The sequence below is a fragment of the Nothoprocta perdicaria genome, unplaced genomic scaffold, assembly GCF_003342845.1.
Source record: "Nothoprocta perdicaria isolate Ctin4 unplaced genomic scaffold, notPer1 scaffold_156, whole genome shotgun sequence".
Lineage (NCBI taxonomy): Eukaryota > Metazoa > Chordata > Aves > Tinamiformes > Tinamidae > Nothoprocta > Nothoprocta perdicaria.
This window is the reverse complement of record NW_020454716.1, coordinates 132,641-151,524: the sequence shown is the minus strand read 5'-3', so window position 1 is coordinate 151,524 and position 18,884 is coordinate 132,641. Positions and strand designations below refer to the sequence as shown.

Here is an 18,884-nt window from a genome sequence, read left to right as displayed (position 1 = left end):
TTCTTTTTTTTTTTTTCTTCTTCTTCTTCTTGTGTCTCCCCTGTGGAATGCTGTGCTGTGAAATTGTGAAGTTGTCGTTTCATGCTCTGGCAATTAAATACTTGGAAGTGCAGGGTGAGCAAATGTCTTTCCCCTGTCATTGTGGCCCTGCTTATGTAAGATGTAAATGAAGAGGGATATGCAGAAGAATCACTACCTAGTAGCTTTTAAAGGCAGCTTTGTGGTGTAGAGAAGCAGAAATGTAGTGGCTACTGGGCCTCTTTTGTGGGGAGGATGTCAAGCAGCCATAAACCTTAGTATTTTCATTATTCTGTCCCATTCATTTGGGCAACTTGTTCTGCTGAGGAAGGAAAGGATGGCAGCTTCTCCATTCACAGAGCCAGGCAGATACCTTCAAAGAAATATTTTCCTCCGCAGATAATATTCCTGCAGTAAGAGCATTTGTTCAGGGTAGCAAGTCAATCAGCCTGCTACAGTTGTCTTTTATTTCTCACTAATGGAAGAGGATAGTTTATTCCTYACTGTGCAGGAGTTGAACTTGGTGGTTGAATGTTCCATATTGAACATTGGCCTTCTGTTCATCCGGGATGTTCTGTCMTTTTCCATCCCTGCTTCGTTATCTCTCCTGGCTGATAACAGGAAGCTGCTCTGCAGGGTTTTTTGAGCTGGAACTTGTCTCATGGCTCATTTGACTTCTGCTGATGCTTCACAATGAGATTTTTCCTTATGCAGAGTTATCTTCTTCTCCCTTGGCTCCCTTATTTCTGCAACTACTTTGCTTTCTCACCTAAGCAGTATCATTTATTTTGTTCTGGCATCRTGTACATGCTCTGGCTTCCCAACCTTTCAGGCTCGGAGGTAGGAGAGGGAACAATCTACTTTGCATCTACTTTGCTGTCTACAGCTCTTGCTTTTCTCCCAGACTCTAGTGAGCTTTGTCTGATGTAAAAGCGTTATCAATTTGCCTTGATGCTTTATTTTTCTTATCTGGACAATGCAATTGGTAAATATTATCTTCCCCTTCACTCTCCTCCTAGAGATTCGGGAGAAAGGTGTAAGTGGCAATAAAATATCAATTAGTGTTCTTGATTGCAGAGTAGGGAGGGAGCCCTGAGCTTGCACAGGATGTCAAGGGCCAGACCTTCCTCAGCTCTCATGGGTTTCTTAGGGCTTTCCCACTATGGTTGCTGTGTATTTTAGCTTTGTCTGCCAAATGAACAAGTAAGGGAYATGTGGAACTTGGCCTCTGCACTGTTTCTGCACGTAGGACCTGTGACGCTCAAACTAGGTCCTGTCTTCCCTGCTGTCAGTCTTCTGATGCCGTTTTCTCCAGACTGTGTTTGAGGAATGGAATTTTATTTGAATTCATCTGTGAATGCATTTGATTTGTGGTAGTGATAGGTGTGATACTGGTCTAAGAACATAAGGGGCCTTTTTTTTTTTTTTTTCTTTTTTTTTTTTTTAATTTGGAGATTAGTACTATTCTGTTATTGTACTAGCTGTTACTGGAGGGTGGGAAGACACAARATTTATCCGTATTATTTGTTCTAATAAGATGTTATCTTTCTACATGTGCTGCCTGTGTTTAACCTGTCACTGTTGTCATCTTACTGCTTATTAAATACAGCTGACAAGTGTAAAATAATCATGTGTGCATTGGAATATTTTATACAGGTTGTAATATATATACAGATTATAATATAAGGTTACTAACAGATAAATTGATATGAGTGGGTTTTTAGGTTAACTTTAGCAGAATCCTAAGCTAAAAACAAAAGGCTTCTTGTATTCTGGGATAAAAGTTTCTAAATGGAGAATGACATTGCTTTATTCTTCCAGCATAATTGGTAAAACCAGATTTTTTTTTGTAGACAGGTCAGAGAAGCTGAAGTTTCCAGGTGTTTTTGAGTGTCCCTTCATGTTTGGAACAGACAGTAAATTTAGATTGTAGCGCCAATCTGCTTTTGCTTCAGCAAAATCTACAAGTTTAAGCTCTTGGATTGAGTTTAACCAGGTCTCTTCCAGAGATTTCCATTGGTCTGAAACAGCTCTGACAGTGGATTTATCTGTACTGAGGGTGAAACTACTCTAACTCCTTGGCATAACTAAAAAAGTAGTTTTATTCATATTGGAGTCTTTGTCAGTCACTGCTGTCATAATGTAGAGATGTTTCTGCAGATGAATTCCAACTGTCTCTTTCCCTCCCTTTCCTGTCTGCAGTAAGCACGGGAAAGAATCTCGGTTCCTTTGGCGTGTCAGGCTGAAAGGCAGATATTTAGGCCAGAGCGCCGCGCTGCTGGCTGCAAGCCGGGCTGAAACCCTGCCCTGYGGCTCCACGCGGCGCTCGAGCAAAGGCTGGAGGTGGGACTGGGCCCGGCTCCTCTGTCTGCTTTTTGAAGAGTGGCCTGTCTGGTAGAATATAGATATGAAGGAGACTAGCAATTACACTTGTTTAATGTCTGCACGATTTTTTCCTCTTGCTTTGGCCAGAAGGATCAGTGCTGGAATAGATCCTTGCTGGTCTGTGGCTATGGCACAGTCGCACAGCCTTTGCTGTATTATTTCTGTACAATGAGAAGGGCTTTACTTTGCAGCCTTGCTGCGAAACAAGGGGTCTTGTTTYGGTGCTTTACCTTCCTGATTTGCTTCTGCAACACTACTGAACACCCAGACGGAGAATGTCACTGCTTGCTGACATTGCTTTCCTGTGACCATAATGAGTACTGTGCTTCGGTGGAAGCAGGCTGTGGCATTGCAGAGGTAATGAATCTGCTGTGGAAAGCTTACTAGGTTTCATGCAATCTTTTTTAACTTTCTTTGTCAAATTTAAACTCTTCCAGTTAGGGCATGCTCTGGATATAGACCTGTTGGATTCTCAGATGAGTGTCTAGCAGGGATCTTTTCTAAGTGGGTAAGATGTACTAGTGTATACCATGTCTTTCCTCTGCCGTTCTTGGTTGTTTTTCTGTCACTTTTGCAGCTGGAGCAACAAATTTATGTTACCTCAGTAATCTCTTACCTTAAAAAGTTCTAAGATGGAAATTRGGGATGATACTCATTTGAGAGATTCAGGAAATCACCCTTCTCTGGAGTGTCTCCRGTTAAAGTGTCTTTCCTTGTTAGCTTCTTTGTGTAAGAAGATCGATRTGTGGATTGGTACTTGAAATTATTAGTTAGCAAATTCTTGGGAGCAATAGTGTCTGAATTAGCACTATGTGATAAGAAAGTCAAGGGGAATTGTAGTGGCCACGACAATGTGGTTCTTCAGCTCCGTATCTGGATAGTTTAGGTTTTGGGGTCTGTTCTCTCTATGGCTTGTCAAGTAGAATCATATAAATGATTCGGGGAGGGAATTTGTATGTCATAGTACAAATAAAAATGTTTTTTGCCCAATGGCCAAGACRGCTTGGAAGGTTCAGTGAACAAGAAGAGAGAGATTGAGGTTACCACTTCTAGAAGTAATTTCTTCCCCACTCTTATGAAGGAATTCCATGGTTATATTCATACCCAGTCATACCCTTCAATCTTACCATATAGCATCGCTTCCTGGAGGCACAGAGCAACTGGAGCATGAATCTGAAGAAATGCAATCAATTCACAATGCACCTGCTGTTTTCTTTTAGCACATCAGCTGCACAGAGTTCACGAGCAGAACTTGGTGACTTTTTTTTTATGCAGCTAATCTTTGTCTTTGCTGTCTTCCTTCACAGCTTCTTTAGAGGAAATTCCTGAAAGTAGGAACCAACTTTTCTTTCCAGGAGAAAATAGAGGGTAGAGAGGCTAAAGTTTTTGAGAGCCTTGAAATAATTGCAGAGTTTTGCTTTACAGTTCCAGAAAAGCAACTGAGAGCAGTCCTCTCCTTTTGGAGGGATAGCCTAGAGGTAAGGGAAGAGGATTATTCTGTAAGGTAATTCAGTTGCCTGTGTGTATTTGTTGAGTTGGAGAGAATGCCAAATAGGCTGCTAGGGCAGAGTGAAGGTAGATAAGAGAGATTGTTTGATCAATTTTAGCATTTGGTTTAGTGATAGTAAGGTAGTTTATCCAGACCACACTGATGACCTGTCAATTAATAGTGTTTGTAAGGGTTCTGAAAGAGATTGGACCAGTGAATCCCCCTCTTCGTTGCAGAAGTGATGTGTAAGAATAGATGTGATCTCTACCTGCTGCTTAAATGCTGATGATCAGAGATCTTTAGGATCCTTGGTGCACAAGTATACTGCAGAAAAAGCAGCAATAGCTTTCTGGAAGGCTGAGATGTGACAGTTTTTGTCATACCTGTCTCTCTTGCTTGAGTCACTACAAATAAAAATCATGTTACTGTTTCGTTATTTGAGTTCAGACAGAGATATTAAAAACAGGATTGCTATTCGTTGCATGTGCCTGCCTTTGTTATTATTTTCTTTCCAGAGCCCGTTCATATATGCAGCTCTGCCTTTAGTGTCATCACTGCTACCCCTGGTTTTCAGCTCAAATGGTTCTGCCGCATTGGTTTTGAAGAAGTCCCTTCTCAAAAGGAGCTTTCAAGGCAGACTGAATTTTGTGGAACTTAGCAGTCATTTTTTGTTCTTTTTGCTAAAGATCTCTTGAGCACTTAGCATTGGGTTGTTGCTTCTAGATGCATAGCAATTTATGTTAATTATATTCATCATCTTAGACACAGTTGCCAGCTAAGAATGCTCACAAGTCCTGGGTGAATGGGAGTGATAGTGAATCTATACTTTGAACTTCACTTTTCAAGGATTAGAGTCTTAATTTGATTTGTGATCTACTCAGAGTAGCCTGCAGCTTCATTTTCCCTGTTCTTCTTATCTCTGATTTTTGTAAGTCTTATTTTGGTCTCCTTATCTTTGTCTTAATGTCTAATACTACTGCCTGGATGTAGTGACAGGCAACGACTATTCTCTTTTAGCTGTACTCCAGGGTGTTGCTAACCTCTCCAGAATAATGTTTCCATTAGCTCAGGCTGCAGAAATGGGCAAGTGGCTTCCTAGCAGAGTGGTGGAAGAGTTGAGGGCCTTCTGGAAGCCACCCACTGCTAGGCAAGCTCCCATTGTATCCAGCATCATTGCTGGCCTGGACTTCTCAAGATGGGATGCTTCACCCATCTGAATGTTTCTGCCACTGAGACTACTTATGGGCTGTGCTCATTCTTTTTATTTGGTACCAGTGAAATAATCTTAAGGCAATGTATGGCATCTGATAGGTGTCTTCTGGCCTTAGAGTGATTAGGAAACTGGCTGTTAGGAGATTGTTGCTGGCCATGCAGAGCTGGCAGCAGCTGGCATCCTGCACGCGTGGAGGTCCAAAAGGGTAGGGTTGATTGTGCAGTTGTGTTTTTACCTGTATTTCTCTTGGAAGAGCAGCAGAGTGATAGTGGAAAACRAAAACAAAAAGGTGGTGTTTACTTTTGACCCTCAGTTCTGGTACTGAAGTCTGATGAGGCAGCTGCCTTATGAACTGTGTTTGATCAAAACCAGTTGTGAAGTTTCCTGGTGGTTACAATTAGCCATGGTGAAATTTTCCCTAGTTATGTTCATCTTTGAATAATGTTGGAAAATCACCAATTAAAGGGTGGTTGTAATCTGGGATGCTCCATTTTTATAAAATGTTGAGTCTAATGGTTTTTCTAATGCTCATAGCCAGTTCTAGCTGGGGAGTAGAAATTCTCTAACTTTCTCTGTTTTCTGAAGCTTCTGATTTTTAGTGATTCACTGTAGCTATGGTGCCTGTTTGCCTTGTTCTAAAAGATTATATCAATTTATGAGCCCACCACACAGTGAGGTGGTCAAAATAGAGGCAACTATTGCTAATATATATAACTAATGCTTCTCTGTGCCTAGGTAAGAGTGAGTCAATGTAGTTACAAATTAGTCTTTTTCTGAAATGATCCTCTGCATGTAACAGGCAAGTGCTGCTCTTTCTCTTGACCAGATGATCAATCTTCACTTATGTGCTGCTTCTCCGAAATACTTGATCTTCTGAAGTGCCATTATTCATCTTTGAAATTCATTTCTCCCTGATTGGCCCTCTTAAGCGATAATCAAGGCCGGGGAGGTTTTTTATTGTTATTATTTTTTARTTTTGTTGTGATCAGGACAGCCATTAGTAACCAGCTTTCTGCGGAGCTACTTCTGTTTTATTGGAAGTTTATTAGATAAGTTGCTGAAAGATTTTATTCTTTCCTTTTTTCTTCTGGTGTTCCCTTAAAGTTACTAGCAAAAGCCTGACTTTCTGTTCCTCAAAAGAAGACGTGAAAATTGAAAGGTACCAGGTGTGGACTTACCTACCTTCTTCATCACTTGCTGCATGATGTATTTTGCTAGCTCTGGTCTCTGCAGCATATGTCCCTCACTCATCAGTATGATGCCTCAAAGTGGTTCACACTTCTAGATTCACAGAGCAATGTAATGTGTCTTTTCTATTTGTTTATTACTTATATCTTTTGTTTACTTATGTCTATTTATTACTTATATCATTATTACTTCCACACCCTTCCCAAGGAAAGCACATGCTTTGCTTTGTAGTCCTGTGCAGCTCTTGTGGGGGTTCCCTGCACAGGATGCCCGCTGCTTCCATCGGACTCAGCAGAGAATCCTGTGAGCTCCATGGCCTCGGGATCTTTCTTGATCCTTTGGTAGGGCCAATTTGATCAGAGATCCTTCACATACCTCTGTACAGAACCTGGGGTCAGACTTGAGAGAATCGATGTGCTAACATCACAAGCTAAATAGGCTGGTGTTTTCTGGCAGCTTCTACTGAGTGCCTGATGTGATTTGTATGCTGTTCCTGCCTTCCCTATCTGTTCTTAAAWAACTTGCTGCAATCATACACGATTATAAGCAAGTTAGTGAAAAAGCTTTATGCTTGAAGTACTAAGGAAATATTTTATTCTTTCTATTGTCATGTAAAGATGGTGCAGCTGAATCTTGTGCAAATGCTGCAAGATGTTGTACCTGTCACTCCACCATTTATTTAGTGTTCCTATTCTCCTTAAGTGTCTAACCTTTTTGATAGAAATTGATTTAACATTTTGAGTTGGAGCACATGAAGCACTATCAAATGCTGAAAATCACACAGGAATTGGGTTGGCCTGGCATAATCAGATTCTTAGGAACTCGTGCAACTTGCTGGTACTGGCTCTCCTAATTGAATGAGTTTTCAAAGTGGCCACTGTTGACCTAATTCTCCTGCCAGTTTAGTCAGTGGGAGTTTTAATGTTGACTCTAATGGGAACAGTTAGACCAACAGATTGCATTAAAAATCCCATGCTGTGTGTAATTTCACTTCCTGATACAACAATCTCTAAATATTAAGAATAATTCCTGCCAAGATATGTGTTTTTCTGTTTCTAACAATCTTGACTACATTCTGCTTTTCTGTCTTCTATATCCACTCAGTTGATTAATGCGGTAGCCAATTTATCAGATGAAAAGAATGCCTTTTCTCCTAACTTTTGGATGTGTAGTGCTGCATCTTCATCTTTCTTTTCAGAGCTGTCACTGTTGCTCCATTTTATCTGCATTGTCAGTCTTTTCGCTTAACAAGCCAACAAAACAGGAGCAGGAAAAAAAAAGAAGCTTTGACTGTCTAATCCAGTTTAGGATGAAACTTCATCCTTTCTCTGTGCTTTTAAAGCTCAATCAGCCTCCTTGAGTATGTTTGAATTCCTCTCTTTTTGTGCACTATTCTATGTTAGTGTTAGTTTAGTATTCTGTATATCCCCCCCCAGTAACTCCTAATCTCTGCATTATCGTTTTGATTGATYTCATACTGGTATCTAAACAGGTTATTCATGAGCAGAATTGTGAGCCAAACCCCTAGAAAGTTATTTTGACCATTTCTGCATTTTTGCCACTTTCCTCCTAAGCCAAATTACTCATTATGGTATTCACTGCTTATGGTATTGTTTCCTATGTCACTTTACATGCTGATTACCTCTGACTTTTTTTTCTCTGCCTTGCTTAGTGAGTTGTTTAATTCCTTCTTTTTTTTTTTTTTTTTCCATTGCAGTCCATGTGCTATTTGCATATGTTGGCATGCATGTCACCAAGGCATGCATGTGACCAAGGATAGATTTGTTGCAGCACTGAAAGTGGCACTTTTTTCACAGAATCACAGAGTGGTTGAGGTTGGAAGGGACCTCTAGAGATCATCTAGTCCAACCCTTCTGCTTCAGCAGGGACACCTAGAGCGTGGGGCACAGGGTGCATCCAAGTGGGTTTGGAAGATCTTCAAAGAAGAAGRCTCCACAACCTCTGTTAGTCTCCTCCTCTCTGAGCAGCCTGTTGAAGCAGTAAAGTTGTTCTTCCTCACATGGAGATGAAACTTCCCGTGTTTCAGTTTGTACCCATTACCCCTTGTTCTGTCACTGGTCCCCACCAAGAAGAGTTTGGCCCCATCCTCTTTACATTCTCCCCTCAGGTATTTATACATGTTGATAAGATCCCCTCTCMGTCTTCTCTAAGCTAAACAGGCCCAGCTCGCTTAGTCTTTCCTCATAAGACCAGATGCTGTAGTCCCTTCATCATCTTTGTKGCCCTCCRTTGGACCCTCGCATCCCTCTTGCACTGGGGAGCCCAGAACTGCACCCAGTACTCCAGGTGCGGCCTCACCAGAGCTGAGCAGAGGAGCACAATCCTCTCCCTCAACCTGCTAGCAACCCTCCTCCTRATGCAGGCCARGATCCCATGGACCTTGTTGGCCTTGAGGACACTGCTGCCTCATGGTTAACTTGTCAGTCAGGGCTCCCAAATTGCTCTCCGCAGAGCTACTTTCAAGCAGATCCACTCCTAATCTGTACTGATGCCTGGGGTTATTCCTCCYCAGGTGCWGGACYCTGCACTTGTCCTTGTTGAATCTCATGAGGTTCCTCTCTGCCCAACTCTCCAGCCTGTCCAGGTCCCTCTGAATGGCAGCTCMGCCTTCTGGAGTGTCGGCCACTCCACCCAGCTTGGTGTCATCTGCAGACTCGTTCAGGGTGCCCTCTGCCCCCTTGTCCAAGCCATTGATGAGCAAGTTGAGCAACACTGAGCCCAGTACTGGCCGCAGGTGTCCAACTAGACTCAGCCCCGTTTATCTCTATTTATCATTTATCCTTTTGTCTCACTTATGTTTACAAGAGGGTTATTTGCTTGGTTTTCAGAAGAGACTTTTTACTATTCTGGGGGATCCGTTCTTTCAGGTTGTGTTATGGAATTAGATTACAGGCTGCAAATCATTAGCTGATGCATCTGTAGGAAGCTGATACTAGACAGAAAGCAGAATGCGAGATCTTCACTGGTGCTGCAGAGACCTTTGGAAATTTCTCATTTCTTGCAGGAGGGCYTCACGCTGGCGCGCCAGTCGTGCTAACATCTGCGCTCGTCCCTCTGTTAGCAGGCTGTATGCGGTACAGAAATAACACCAAGTGCCACCTATCTTCACTGATCTGTAGGGTTTCTTATTTTCCTTTTTAGAAGGCGCTGAAATAATCTTCAGCTGGCACCTCGGCTGTTCCAGCTTCTCAGCAGTAGRTGCTTGAAGCGTCCTTACATAGAGCTTAGCATGAGAGTTTAGAGGTAAATGACACTGTGAATTAAGGTTTCCGGGTAATTGTTGGGTAATATTGCTCTTTCACATGGACAGCTACAAGATGGTGTCTTATGCTTTCCTTATGCATTATGGTAAACAAAAATTGTGGCACGCTCAGTGGATAGTCAGTATTTCTCATTCCAAATCCTGTGACTTGGGTATAGGGCAGTAATAATTTGGCTTTTTAGGGGATAGTGTGGAAGTTGGATGGGGAGAAAATAGGTTGCTATGTCTGTTATGGTGAAAATGAAGTTTAGTCTATGTTTTCTTCTCATATAGGTAGGCTTTTTGTGGTGAATGATGTATATACATGAATGGGACAGGACAGGACCAGTGCTCCTAGACCGTGAGAAAGTCTAGCTGACTGGAATATGTGTCCAAAATCACTTGACAGATGCAAAGAACTTTGACTAGTGGCATTAAAAAAAAACAGGACCAAACCCAAAGAACTAATATGAATAATTAGTTTAATTAGGTCTCTTGATAAGTACCATGTAGGGGGGACTTTACTTTTTTTTCAGTTTGCAAAAACTAATTCTTTATTTTCACTCTTTCAAAATCTGTTATGGAAATTCTCTTTAACTGGAAAGTTCTTCCTTTGTACAGTCCTATTCTTGTTCATCTTGCTGCTACTTGGCTGTCAAGAGCATCTTCTAACTCTGGTAAACGTCCAAAGTGAATGCAAATTCTGAAGACAGTTTTGCTCCTTTACTCACAGGGCTGTGCATCAGCATCGTTTCAAAACCAGTAACAAGCACTTTTAAAAAGTGTATTGCCTGCCTGACTTCTACTGTCTTTAACTGTGTGTGGCAAGATCTGGAACATGACACTTGCTGTCCCCTTTAGCTGCTTCTCCTTGGCAGGAAAAGTTGATATATCAGCACTCRACTTCACAGTATTCCCTCTGTTATTGATCCCCTTCTTAATAGGCTGGTGGCCTCCGAGGAAGGAGCGGTGGCAGCTTTTGCTTTGCTGATTTCAGGAATCCTGCTGGTTTCACAGAAACCTCAGGGCAAGGAGCTTTGTGTCTCTGGCTGCAAACTGCACACGCTGCGTCTGCAGGGAAATGGGAGGAGAAGTGGAAGCTTGAGCTTTGATTTTTGATTTGGTTTTGGTGGAATAGTTTGAAATGCTAATGAGCTTTGCAGAACAACCTCTGCTCTTGTGTTCTTGGTTCCTCAAATGTGTGGGAAACAGCCACGTAATGGACTTTCTTCTCAACCCACGTTTCTTGCTCACTGCCTTTAAAAAACATCCCCACACGCACAGCTTGCTGGAGTGGGTTAGGAATGTGCTGCTAGTGTCTTGCAGGAGGAATACTTGCTTTTCTAGTGATTCTAAGGCTCTGCAAATAATCTTCTCCCTGCAACTGCCTGGGAAGGAGATAAGTACCACTCAATTACAGATGAGGGTCTGGAATGCATGGAGAGCAGACTTGCCACTTGTGCAAGGTCACACAGAAAGGAAACTTCTAAATTGAGAATACAGCCTTGGGGAGATCAGTTCCAGAGCTCAGGAACTGATGTTCTGTTGGAGTCCTGCTAATTTCCTTGCAATTTTAGCTCTGAATGTKTGTAAATAGTGTGCAACATATGGATGAAGTATTAAAGAAATTTTGTTGGCTGGGGCCCCTGGAGGTTCCTTCTCAATGTGGGGCAGTTGCAGACATTAGGTCAGGTCTAGCTGAGTTCTGAGASCTCCAAGGATGGTGATTCCACAGTCTTTCTGGATCACCTGTTCCAGGGCTGTGCCACTTTCCTGAGAAAGAAGGTTGAAGGTTTTCCTGTCTACTGTAGGACCATATATAGTAGAGCCTTCCACTTCATTCCCACAAGGCACATTTATTGTGGAACAGAATGAGGGATTTCAGGGAGCTGTATTTTTATCTGATTTCACTTAGTATTTCTGAGTTTCCTGGAAAAGCCTGTGAAGGATGAGATTATCTTAAGCTATAAAGACATTTAAACTAGATCTTACAGGAGGTCAAGAGAATATTCTTCAGGTTATGATCCATTAGCAATACTGCTGGAAATGAAGGAGTAAAACTTAACAGATCTCTCTGCCCATGAGGAAGTTCCCCTCAGGCCTGTGGTGTGGTTGCTTTTGCTCTCCAAGTCCAAATTSAGATATTTCTCTTTCTTTGGAATTTTTGTCAACTCTCTGCAATTTGATATTTTTGAGATGCTGTCAAAATGTGCAGAAGATGTATGTTATTGCTCAGGTGACCCGTATTTAAAATTTTAGGAGCCTTGGGTATAAGAAGTTGTATGAATTCAGAACTTTAGAATCATATGATTCATGCAAGAGAACCATTAAAACTCACTGGTAATCTCGAGATGACATTGGTATTGATAAATTTTTCTTTCCCTTGAGAATTTTTTCTTTCCTTTATTACACAGATTCCTTTTTTTAATGTGCAGTGTGTGTGTGTGTGTGTTTATTTTTGTATTTATATATATGTGTGTATATATAATTTCTTCTCTTTTGCTGAAGGGACAATGGAGACCGATCCAGGCACCGAGCTCCCCGGAACGCCCGCATGTCCGCGCCATCGCTGGGGCGCTTTGTCCCCAGGTAAGGCACGTGTGTGTGTGTGAGAGACACTGAAAGAGTTTGAAAATCTGGAAGACACCAGTGACACTACAGCTCTATGGTACTTTCAGGTGACTTTTTTCTTGCACTGAGCTGCTGTTTGCTTGGTTTGCAGTTGTTGAGACCTCTTTGCTGGCACATTAATGTGGTTTCATCCTTGCACAGTCAAAGGAGAGTTTTGTCTTAGCAATTCTTACCCGCAAGCTGGGGCTATCATGTGAAAGCAGAATAGAAGAGAGAGGAAAATCTCCTGGGAATCTCAGCAAGACTTGCTGTTTTGCAATTAGAAAGCTTAGTGTTGATCAACACAGCCACATTGATTGGAGAGGATCTGATCAGTAACTTGCCTCTTGTTTGAAGCACTGAAGTGGATGGCTCAGCAGAGGAGTTCACACTTCCCTGTGCTATAGCCTGCTGCAATTCAGTCCTGTTCTCACAAAAAAAAAAAAAAAAAAAAAAAGTTGCTCTCCAGAGCTCTAGTGCTTTGGTATTTTTTTCACCATATAAATTTATTCTCTTTATTTTGCAGACGCTTCTTGCTGCCAGAATACTTGCCTTATGCTGGGATTTTTCATGAACGTGGACAACCTGGCTTGGCCACCCATTCCTCTGTCAACAGGGTTTTGGCAGGTAATGAGATTTTCTTGTTTGGTCTGCATTAGTGGTATTTTTAATGTATCTGTGTGTAGAAGGATTGATCAGGAGACCTCTAATTCCAAGCACTGAGATGTTATCCAAGTCTCTTGAGGAAAAGTCCTGTTTAGAGAAGACTGCTAGACAGGGATGTCATGAGCTTTCCTTCAAGTGCTTGGGCACTGCAGATTCCATACTTCAAAATGTGTGTATCTCTGCATGAATTGGGGAGGGCTGCTGTTAACAAATCTCCCTTTGTTTAACTTCCTCCCCTGTTCCTAGATGTCTTTTTCTTAACAACCTGACAGACTAATGATCAGCTTGCTGCAAGTCCTTCTAATTGAATTATAGGGTGCCTTGTTCGTGTTCCGGCTGGCAAGATACAGACAAGGCAGTGCGGGATTCAATTAGGATCTTAATAAGTGCATATTAAGAACTCTGCTGCCACCACATACAGCACACAGGCATTTGGGAGCCCTAAAGGGCAGGCGGAGGTGGGGCATGAGGGGGAATGCTGCAGAAAAGGAGGAATATGGCATTTCAGCAGCTCATGAATGAAACTGTTATGGATGGCATCAATTTTGAGGGTGTTTGTTGGCTGGATACGAATTTCTCTGCAATTAACGCCCCAGGGCAGGGGAAGCATCTTGGAGCTTTAGRGAGAAAGAGGGAAGATGCAGGACAGTTAGGTTGGGCTATGCTGCTTTTCTCTTCTGTAGACGATCACAGAAGCATCACTGGAAGGGTTACTGGAAGACCTCTGAAGAGGCTGTGCAGCCTGTTTCCTTATCCTAAGGCAATTTCAGCCATACCTAAACTATTTTTAACAGGATTTGTCTAAACAGTTTTAAGAACTTCCATTGGTGGAGCTTTCCTAAACATTTCAGTGTGGAATTGTTCTGATTTTTCTGCACAGYTAATTTGACGGTATTTGTGCCGGTGGTGGTGTTATTCATTTATTTTTAATACAATTTCAGTAGCTGATTCCTGACTCTTAAAAGCCAGAAGCATCTCCTGGATTTTTGTGTCTCGTTTGAGTGCATGTGTGGTTTGTAGCCCTTGCTTTTGCCCCAGTAACAGGAGAGCAACCAAAGGCTGGAGTCCAAAGCACCTCCACCCCTTCTCCGAGGAGCGAGGGGAGCGATGCTGTGGCTGAGCTGACGCACATGCCTCCCCGTGCTGGCTCACTGTGTGGGCTTGGGCACGGGCACGTGGAGCCCGCACGCTGCACATAGCGACTTGCTGCCAGGCAACCCTGCCGAACTTCCCTGCAGCCCGGCCTTTTGGGAGACACCTGCCTTCAACACAGCTCCTGCACAGCTCCTTGCAGTTTGCCTTGTTCCTTTGTGGCGGCGAAACAGCCTGGCTTTTTCCCCTTGCCTGGTTTAGGCAACTTGGCTCCCAGCATGCGTGTGGGTGCTGCATGTAAGCTAAGATTGGGAAAAGAAGACACAAGTTGTAATAATAGGGTGTTGAGACAAAGCCAGGCTTTTCTGTATGGTACTTTGTTGGGCTTACTCAAGGCAATGTTTGTTGGTTCTTCCTGCATCATGGTACCTTACACTGGAAATGGCTGGGACTCCACAGTAACGGCTTTTATTGACTTAAATACAGAAATGATTCATTCTGCTAGCGCAATAGCTCCTTGTGGTATTCTGTTTATTTTACTTTATAGCCACAATTTCATCTTTCAGAATGCASTACTTGTGTTTAAAAACACGTTAGCGTTGTTACAGAAACTAGGAGAACTGAAGACGTAAATATTAGGTGGAACCATGGGAGATGAGAACTAGAAAATGGGGTTAGAATTGTGAAATAACCAGAGGGTTGCATGTGTTAAGCCAAGTTGGTCAGCAGTATTGCCGTTTTAAATATTGTACATCAGAGCTCCTGAAGGTTACAGTGCTTATAGTATGCTTTGCTTTTTAGTTTAGCCTGGGCCAGGACAAGGTGTTGTAGTTCTCACTAGCATGGCAAAATTCTCTGCTCAAGCTGACAGGTACATTAGCCCTGGACTGGCACTTATGGCCAGGGTTACCAGTCTTGTTGGAGGAAAATCGATCCTGTTCCCATTAACACAGGCTAATCTAAGCTTGATTGCTTTAGCRTGCCCGATCCAACCCTGTATCCAGAATTATGTTTAAATTTGTAAATGCCAAATATATTTCTTATGCAACATCTCCAGCACTCGAGGAGAGATGCCAAGAAACTGTACTCCTAATCTGACAGTTTGCTAAACACTAACAGTAGGCTTCTGTAGTGCACTAACTGTGGTCAAATATCAGTAAGAACTGTTTGGGGGAAATACCCAATTATGCTTTCTCTCCTGCCCCCATCCCCTGTTAGTGCTGGATGAGGAGAGAAAATAAGAGAAGTTGACAGATCTTACGGGTGTGGGAATTGCTTTGTAGTGTGGTGAATTTCTAAATGTCAGAGTTCTTATTGTCAAGTTCTGTCTGCATTTACTTGCAGCTGTCTGCTTTGCATAAACAACTTCCCGTTGTTTAAGTATTGCTCTCATGCGAATGTTGTAGGCAATAGCTGCAGGCCAGGTAAGAGCGTCTAAGGAATAAATTCTTTGAGCAGCCYAGTTTAATGAACCACTAAAACTTASAAGTTGCCTCAGCAGAGGCTAACACAGCATCCCTGTAAATCTGTGCGTTACATTGCACATCAGTATAGTGTTAACAGCTCCTTTAGTACATTGGGGCTCCAAGATGCTAGGCAGGAGCTTAGGTCAAGGTTAGAGCTCCAGAGCACTCCCAGGCAAAATGTGAGAGGGGGACAACAGATGGATGAAGCAGGTGGGAGTTCAGGGGGAGAATGAAGCAATCCTAGTCAACGTGACAGACATATCTACATGTCATAAAGCTAATTTGCATTTAGTTTTAGAACAAAAAACGAGTCCTGACAGCACCCTTCTGACTGACTCCTCGTCTCCTGGTACGGTTTATGCCTCTCAGTTAGCTGGGATGATCTGCTGTATCACTGTGCTTTGTGGCACCAAGGAAAACGCCGTGTCAAAATTTATTACATCAACATTGCTACCTTTAGCGTTCAAACTTGTAATTTCACCAAAAAGTGTTGTTAGTTTGACAAGTTATATTTTCCTGTAAAGTCTGTGTTGATTGGCAGTAATTACACTGTCCTCCTTTAATCCTTTATTAACTGAGTCTCATACCAGCTTTTTCATTATTTTGCCTGGAATCAAAGTCAGGCTGACAAGACTGACATGTCTCATCCTGTTTCARCCTTTTAAAATACTGGTATAACACTAGCGTATTTTTCAATCTTCCACACTCCTCTATTATTTCAAGACTCATCAAAAATCTGAGAGTTCATTTGGCAGCTTTTCTAAAGCTCTTGGTAGTGTGGGTTGTGAGCTACCCTCTGGACTCTCTTTTCCTTGTTGACGTGACGGAAGTGATGAGGTTATGGTTTCCAAGGAGAAGTCTATAAAGTGAAACCTAGYTGAAGTGTTTTTTGAAACTGGTGAAAGGGAGAAATTACCTTTTGACTTCTAATTCCATAGGCCATGGCCTGCTGTGTGCAATATAGCAAGTAGAACACAGTGCTTTGGGGCTGCTTTAGTCTTTTAGTCTCTTGGGTCCTCTTCCCTTTGCCAGCTCACAGAGGTGGGTTTAGTTTTGTTGTGTTTTTCCCTTCTGGGGGGGGCACTTGTGCTTCCCAGGAGGTGCTGAGCAGCCMTTCTGTGGCATGAAGGTGCACCTCTGCTAATGGGAGCTGCTAGTGCTGCCGAGCTCAGCAGTGTGATGTGCATGCCAGGCTTTGCATCAAGGAACATGCAGCTCAGTTTTGTATGTCTGTGACCTCCTACTGGTTTTTTGTTTGTTTGTTTTTCTTGGCACTGAATAATTCTGCCGCCTGCTTTCTTTCTCAGATTGATCTTTGTTCTAATTCGCTGCTGACCTAGTGCTTGTGACCCYTCGTGTGTCTTTATGAGCTTTTCCTTCGGGCTTTATAGCAATTACCTGGCTACTTTGTGGTAGACGGAGAGCTGTAGTGGAATAAAAAATGCTTTACTTTCAATTCAGTGGGAACTYGGAGGAAGAAAATCAGTGTTTGTCAAGGAACCTGCAGGAAGCTTTTAAATTTGAGCACAGATGCCAGTTTCATTCCTGATGCTCAACAGGAGACTTGCATATGAAGTCTGCTGGTTTAAGATGTGGTTACCTAGCTTTGTGAAATGCTTCTGTCTCACCTCCCTTTGTTTTTATAGGCATTTATTCACTTTTGTGTAGCTCATAAAATACATAAAATATTTTTTCTTTGCATGAACACAGATGGTGTTTGTCTGTTCTGCCATTGCCAACAAGACTTACCCATATAAATGCAATTCAGCATAGTTGCTGCGAGTCCTGCACCTGATGGGGAGATCCAAACTAAGCTTGACATAAGGACTTAGCTGTTTGACACTCTTCATTTTCGGTTTTTGAGTGATTCCTTTGCTATTTCAAGGTAATAGGTTCAGACCAGAGGCTGAACACTTGCCCTTATTCAAAGAATGAGCTTCATCATTCTTTGAGATTTTCCATAGCCTGCTCCTAGCCAGACAGTGGCCTAATATAAAGGTGGTAGTAGTATAGCCGTGGTTATCTCTATATAATGAGCTATGTAACGCAGATTGTGATGGCTGTTTATGCCTTTTTACTGGAATAGAGCTGAAGCCTTGCTCAACCCTCTTAAAGGTAATGATGTTGGAGTGTTGACAGCCTGCCCTTGATTGGGATGTGTGACTCCAAAGTATAATGTTCAGCATCTGCTCAGATGCCGTTTCCCTCAACATTGCGTATGCAATCCCATTTGTGAATATTTGGATTCTTGGCAGAGTTTCAGGTCACGTGTGTTTGAGTCAGAGCTTCAGTGTCTTGTTTCTATACTTGGACCAGAAACAACTAGAACACAATTCTAAAGTTTCATTGTGAAAAAACATGTATTAAGAAGGTGGATAAGTGTTGTCCTTTTTCTGTGATGAGAAGACTTAACGTTGGTTAGTCTTGGTTGGTAAGTTAAGTAAGACTTAACTTACTATTTCTCCTAGTAAGAGTTAGGGCAGTGACCTCTCATGGGTCCAAATTTGAGCCAGACCCAGCAGCTGAGGTGCCTCCTAGTGCATGTTCCTTCTGATCACTAAGAGCTCGCCTCTCAAGTACGTGCTAGTGTGTCCAACCCAGGACCAGTTGAAATGGGTGTTGATGAGCTCCTGATGCCTGGGCAGTGGATAGAGAATTAGTTACGGCTGCACCTAGAATTAGCTCAGTAACCCTTCACTTYTGCTCTAATGAGAAGAGTGATGGTGATAAGAGGCTGGCTTGGTTGCCTTGGAAACAGTATCTCAGGCAGATGCTCCAGTTCCTCTGGCACTGGAGGTGTGATTGATTCCCACTGCTCAAGTTCCCATGACCTAATCCTGTTCTGTTGCTTGTGGTATCTCTTGGAGAGCTGTGAATTCTATTCTACGATGTCTTCACCCTTGAAATGTGCTTACAGTGGTGCACAACTGTGGAGACTGAGACAGGTGACTTCAGAGCTGCAGATGATGAGCAAGAGTTGATGGGAAAATACATTTTTCTCGTCTCTGATGTGTGCTTGTTTTTCTCACTGTCTGCATTGCTCTTTCTGGGAAGGCTTTCTCAGCAGTTGCCTGGGAATGACTGTTGCTTTGGGACCATAACTTCAAATGTATCGTTGACTTTTTTTTACTGTTAACTTACTTTTGCCTTTTGAAGAAGGTCAGCAACATGAATTTGGAGTAGTGTCCTGATCCTCCTTTTTACAGTAAACAGATCTTTAATAGGATAAGGCTCTAGGGTGAAAGCAACCATGTGGCTCCTGCTGCAGTGTGTTTCTGTTGCAAGTCTGTTGGGAACTGCTTGATGTGGAAAGATTGGACTTCTGAGTAACCTCATTCTCTCCGTGCTTCCTCCGTGGTCTAAGTTAGTGCTCACTAAGTGTCACAGAAGGTTTGAAACACTTACCTTTTTTGTGACAGTAGGTCGATAGACCCCTGTCCTCTTCAGGACAGACTCGGGAACTGTTTATAATGCATGTGAAAGTGCAACTTCCCG

The 18,884-nt window shown here is 42.5% G+C and overlaps 1 protein-coding gene across 3 annotated transcripts in view; it reads left to right on the top strand.

Annotated features, from left to right (window-relative positions):
• The window catches only part of AMBRA1 (autophagy and beclin 1 regulator 1), a 121,388-nt gene that overhangs the window by 36,104 nt on the left and 66,400 nt on the right, over positions 1-18,884 (top strand). For 2 of the 3 annotated variants that reach the window (XM_026035131.1, XM_026035129.1), the window contains 2 exons: positions 12,061-12,144; positions 12,692-12,792. In XM_026035131.1, coding sequence (XP_025890916.1) covers positions 12,061-12,144; positions 12,692-12,792 — 185 coding nt within the window. The remainder of the gene's footprint in view (positions 1-12,060; positions 12,145-12,691; positions 12,793-18,884) is intronic. The other variant, XM_026035130.1, reaches the window with a different exon arrangement.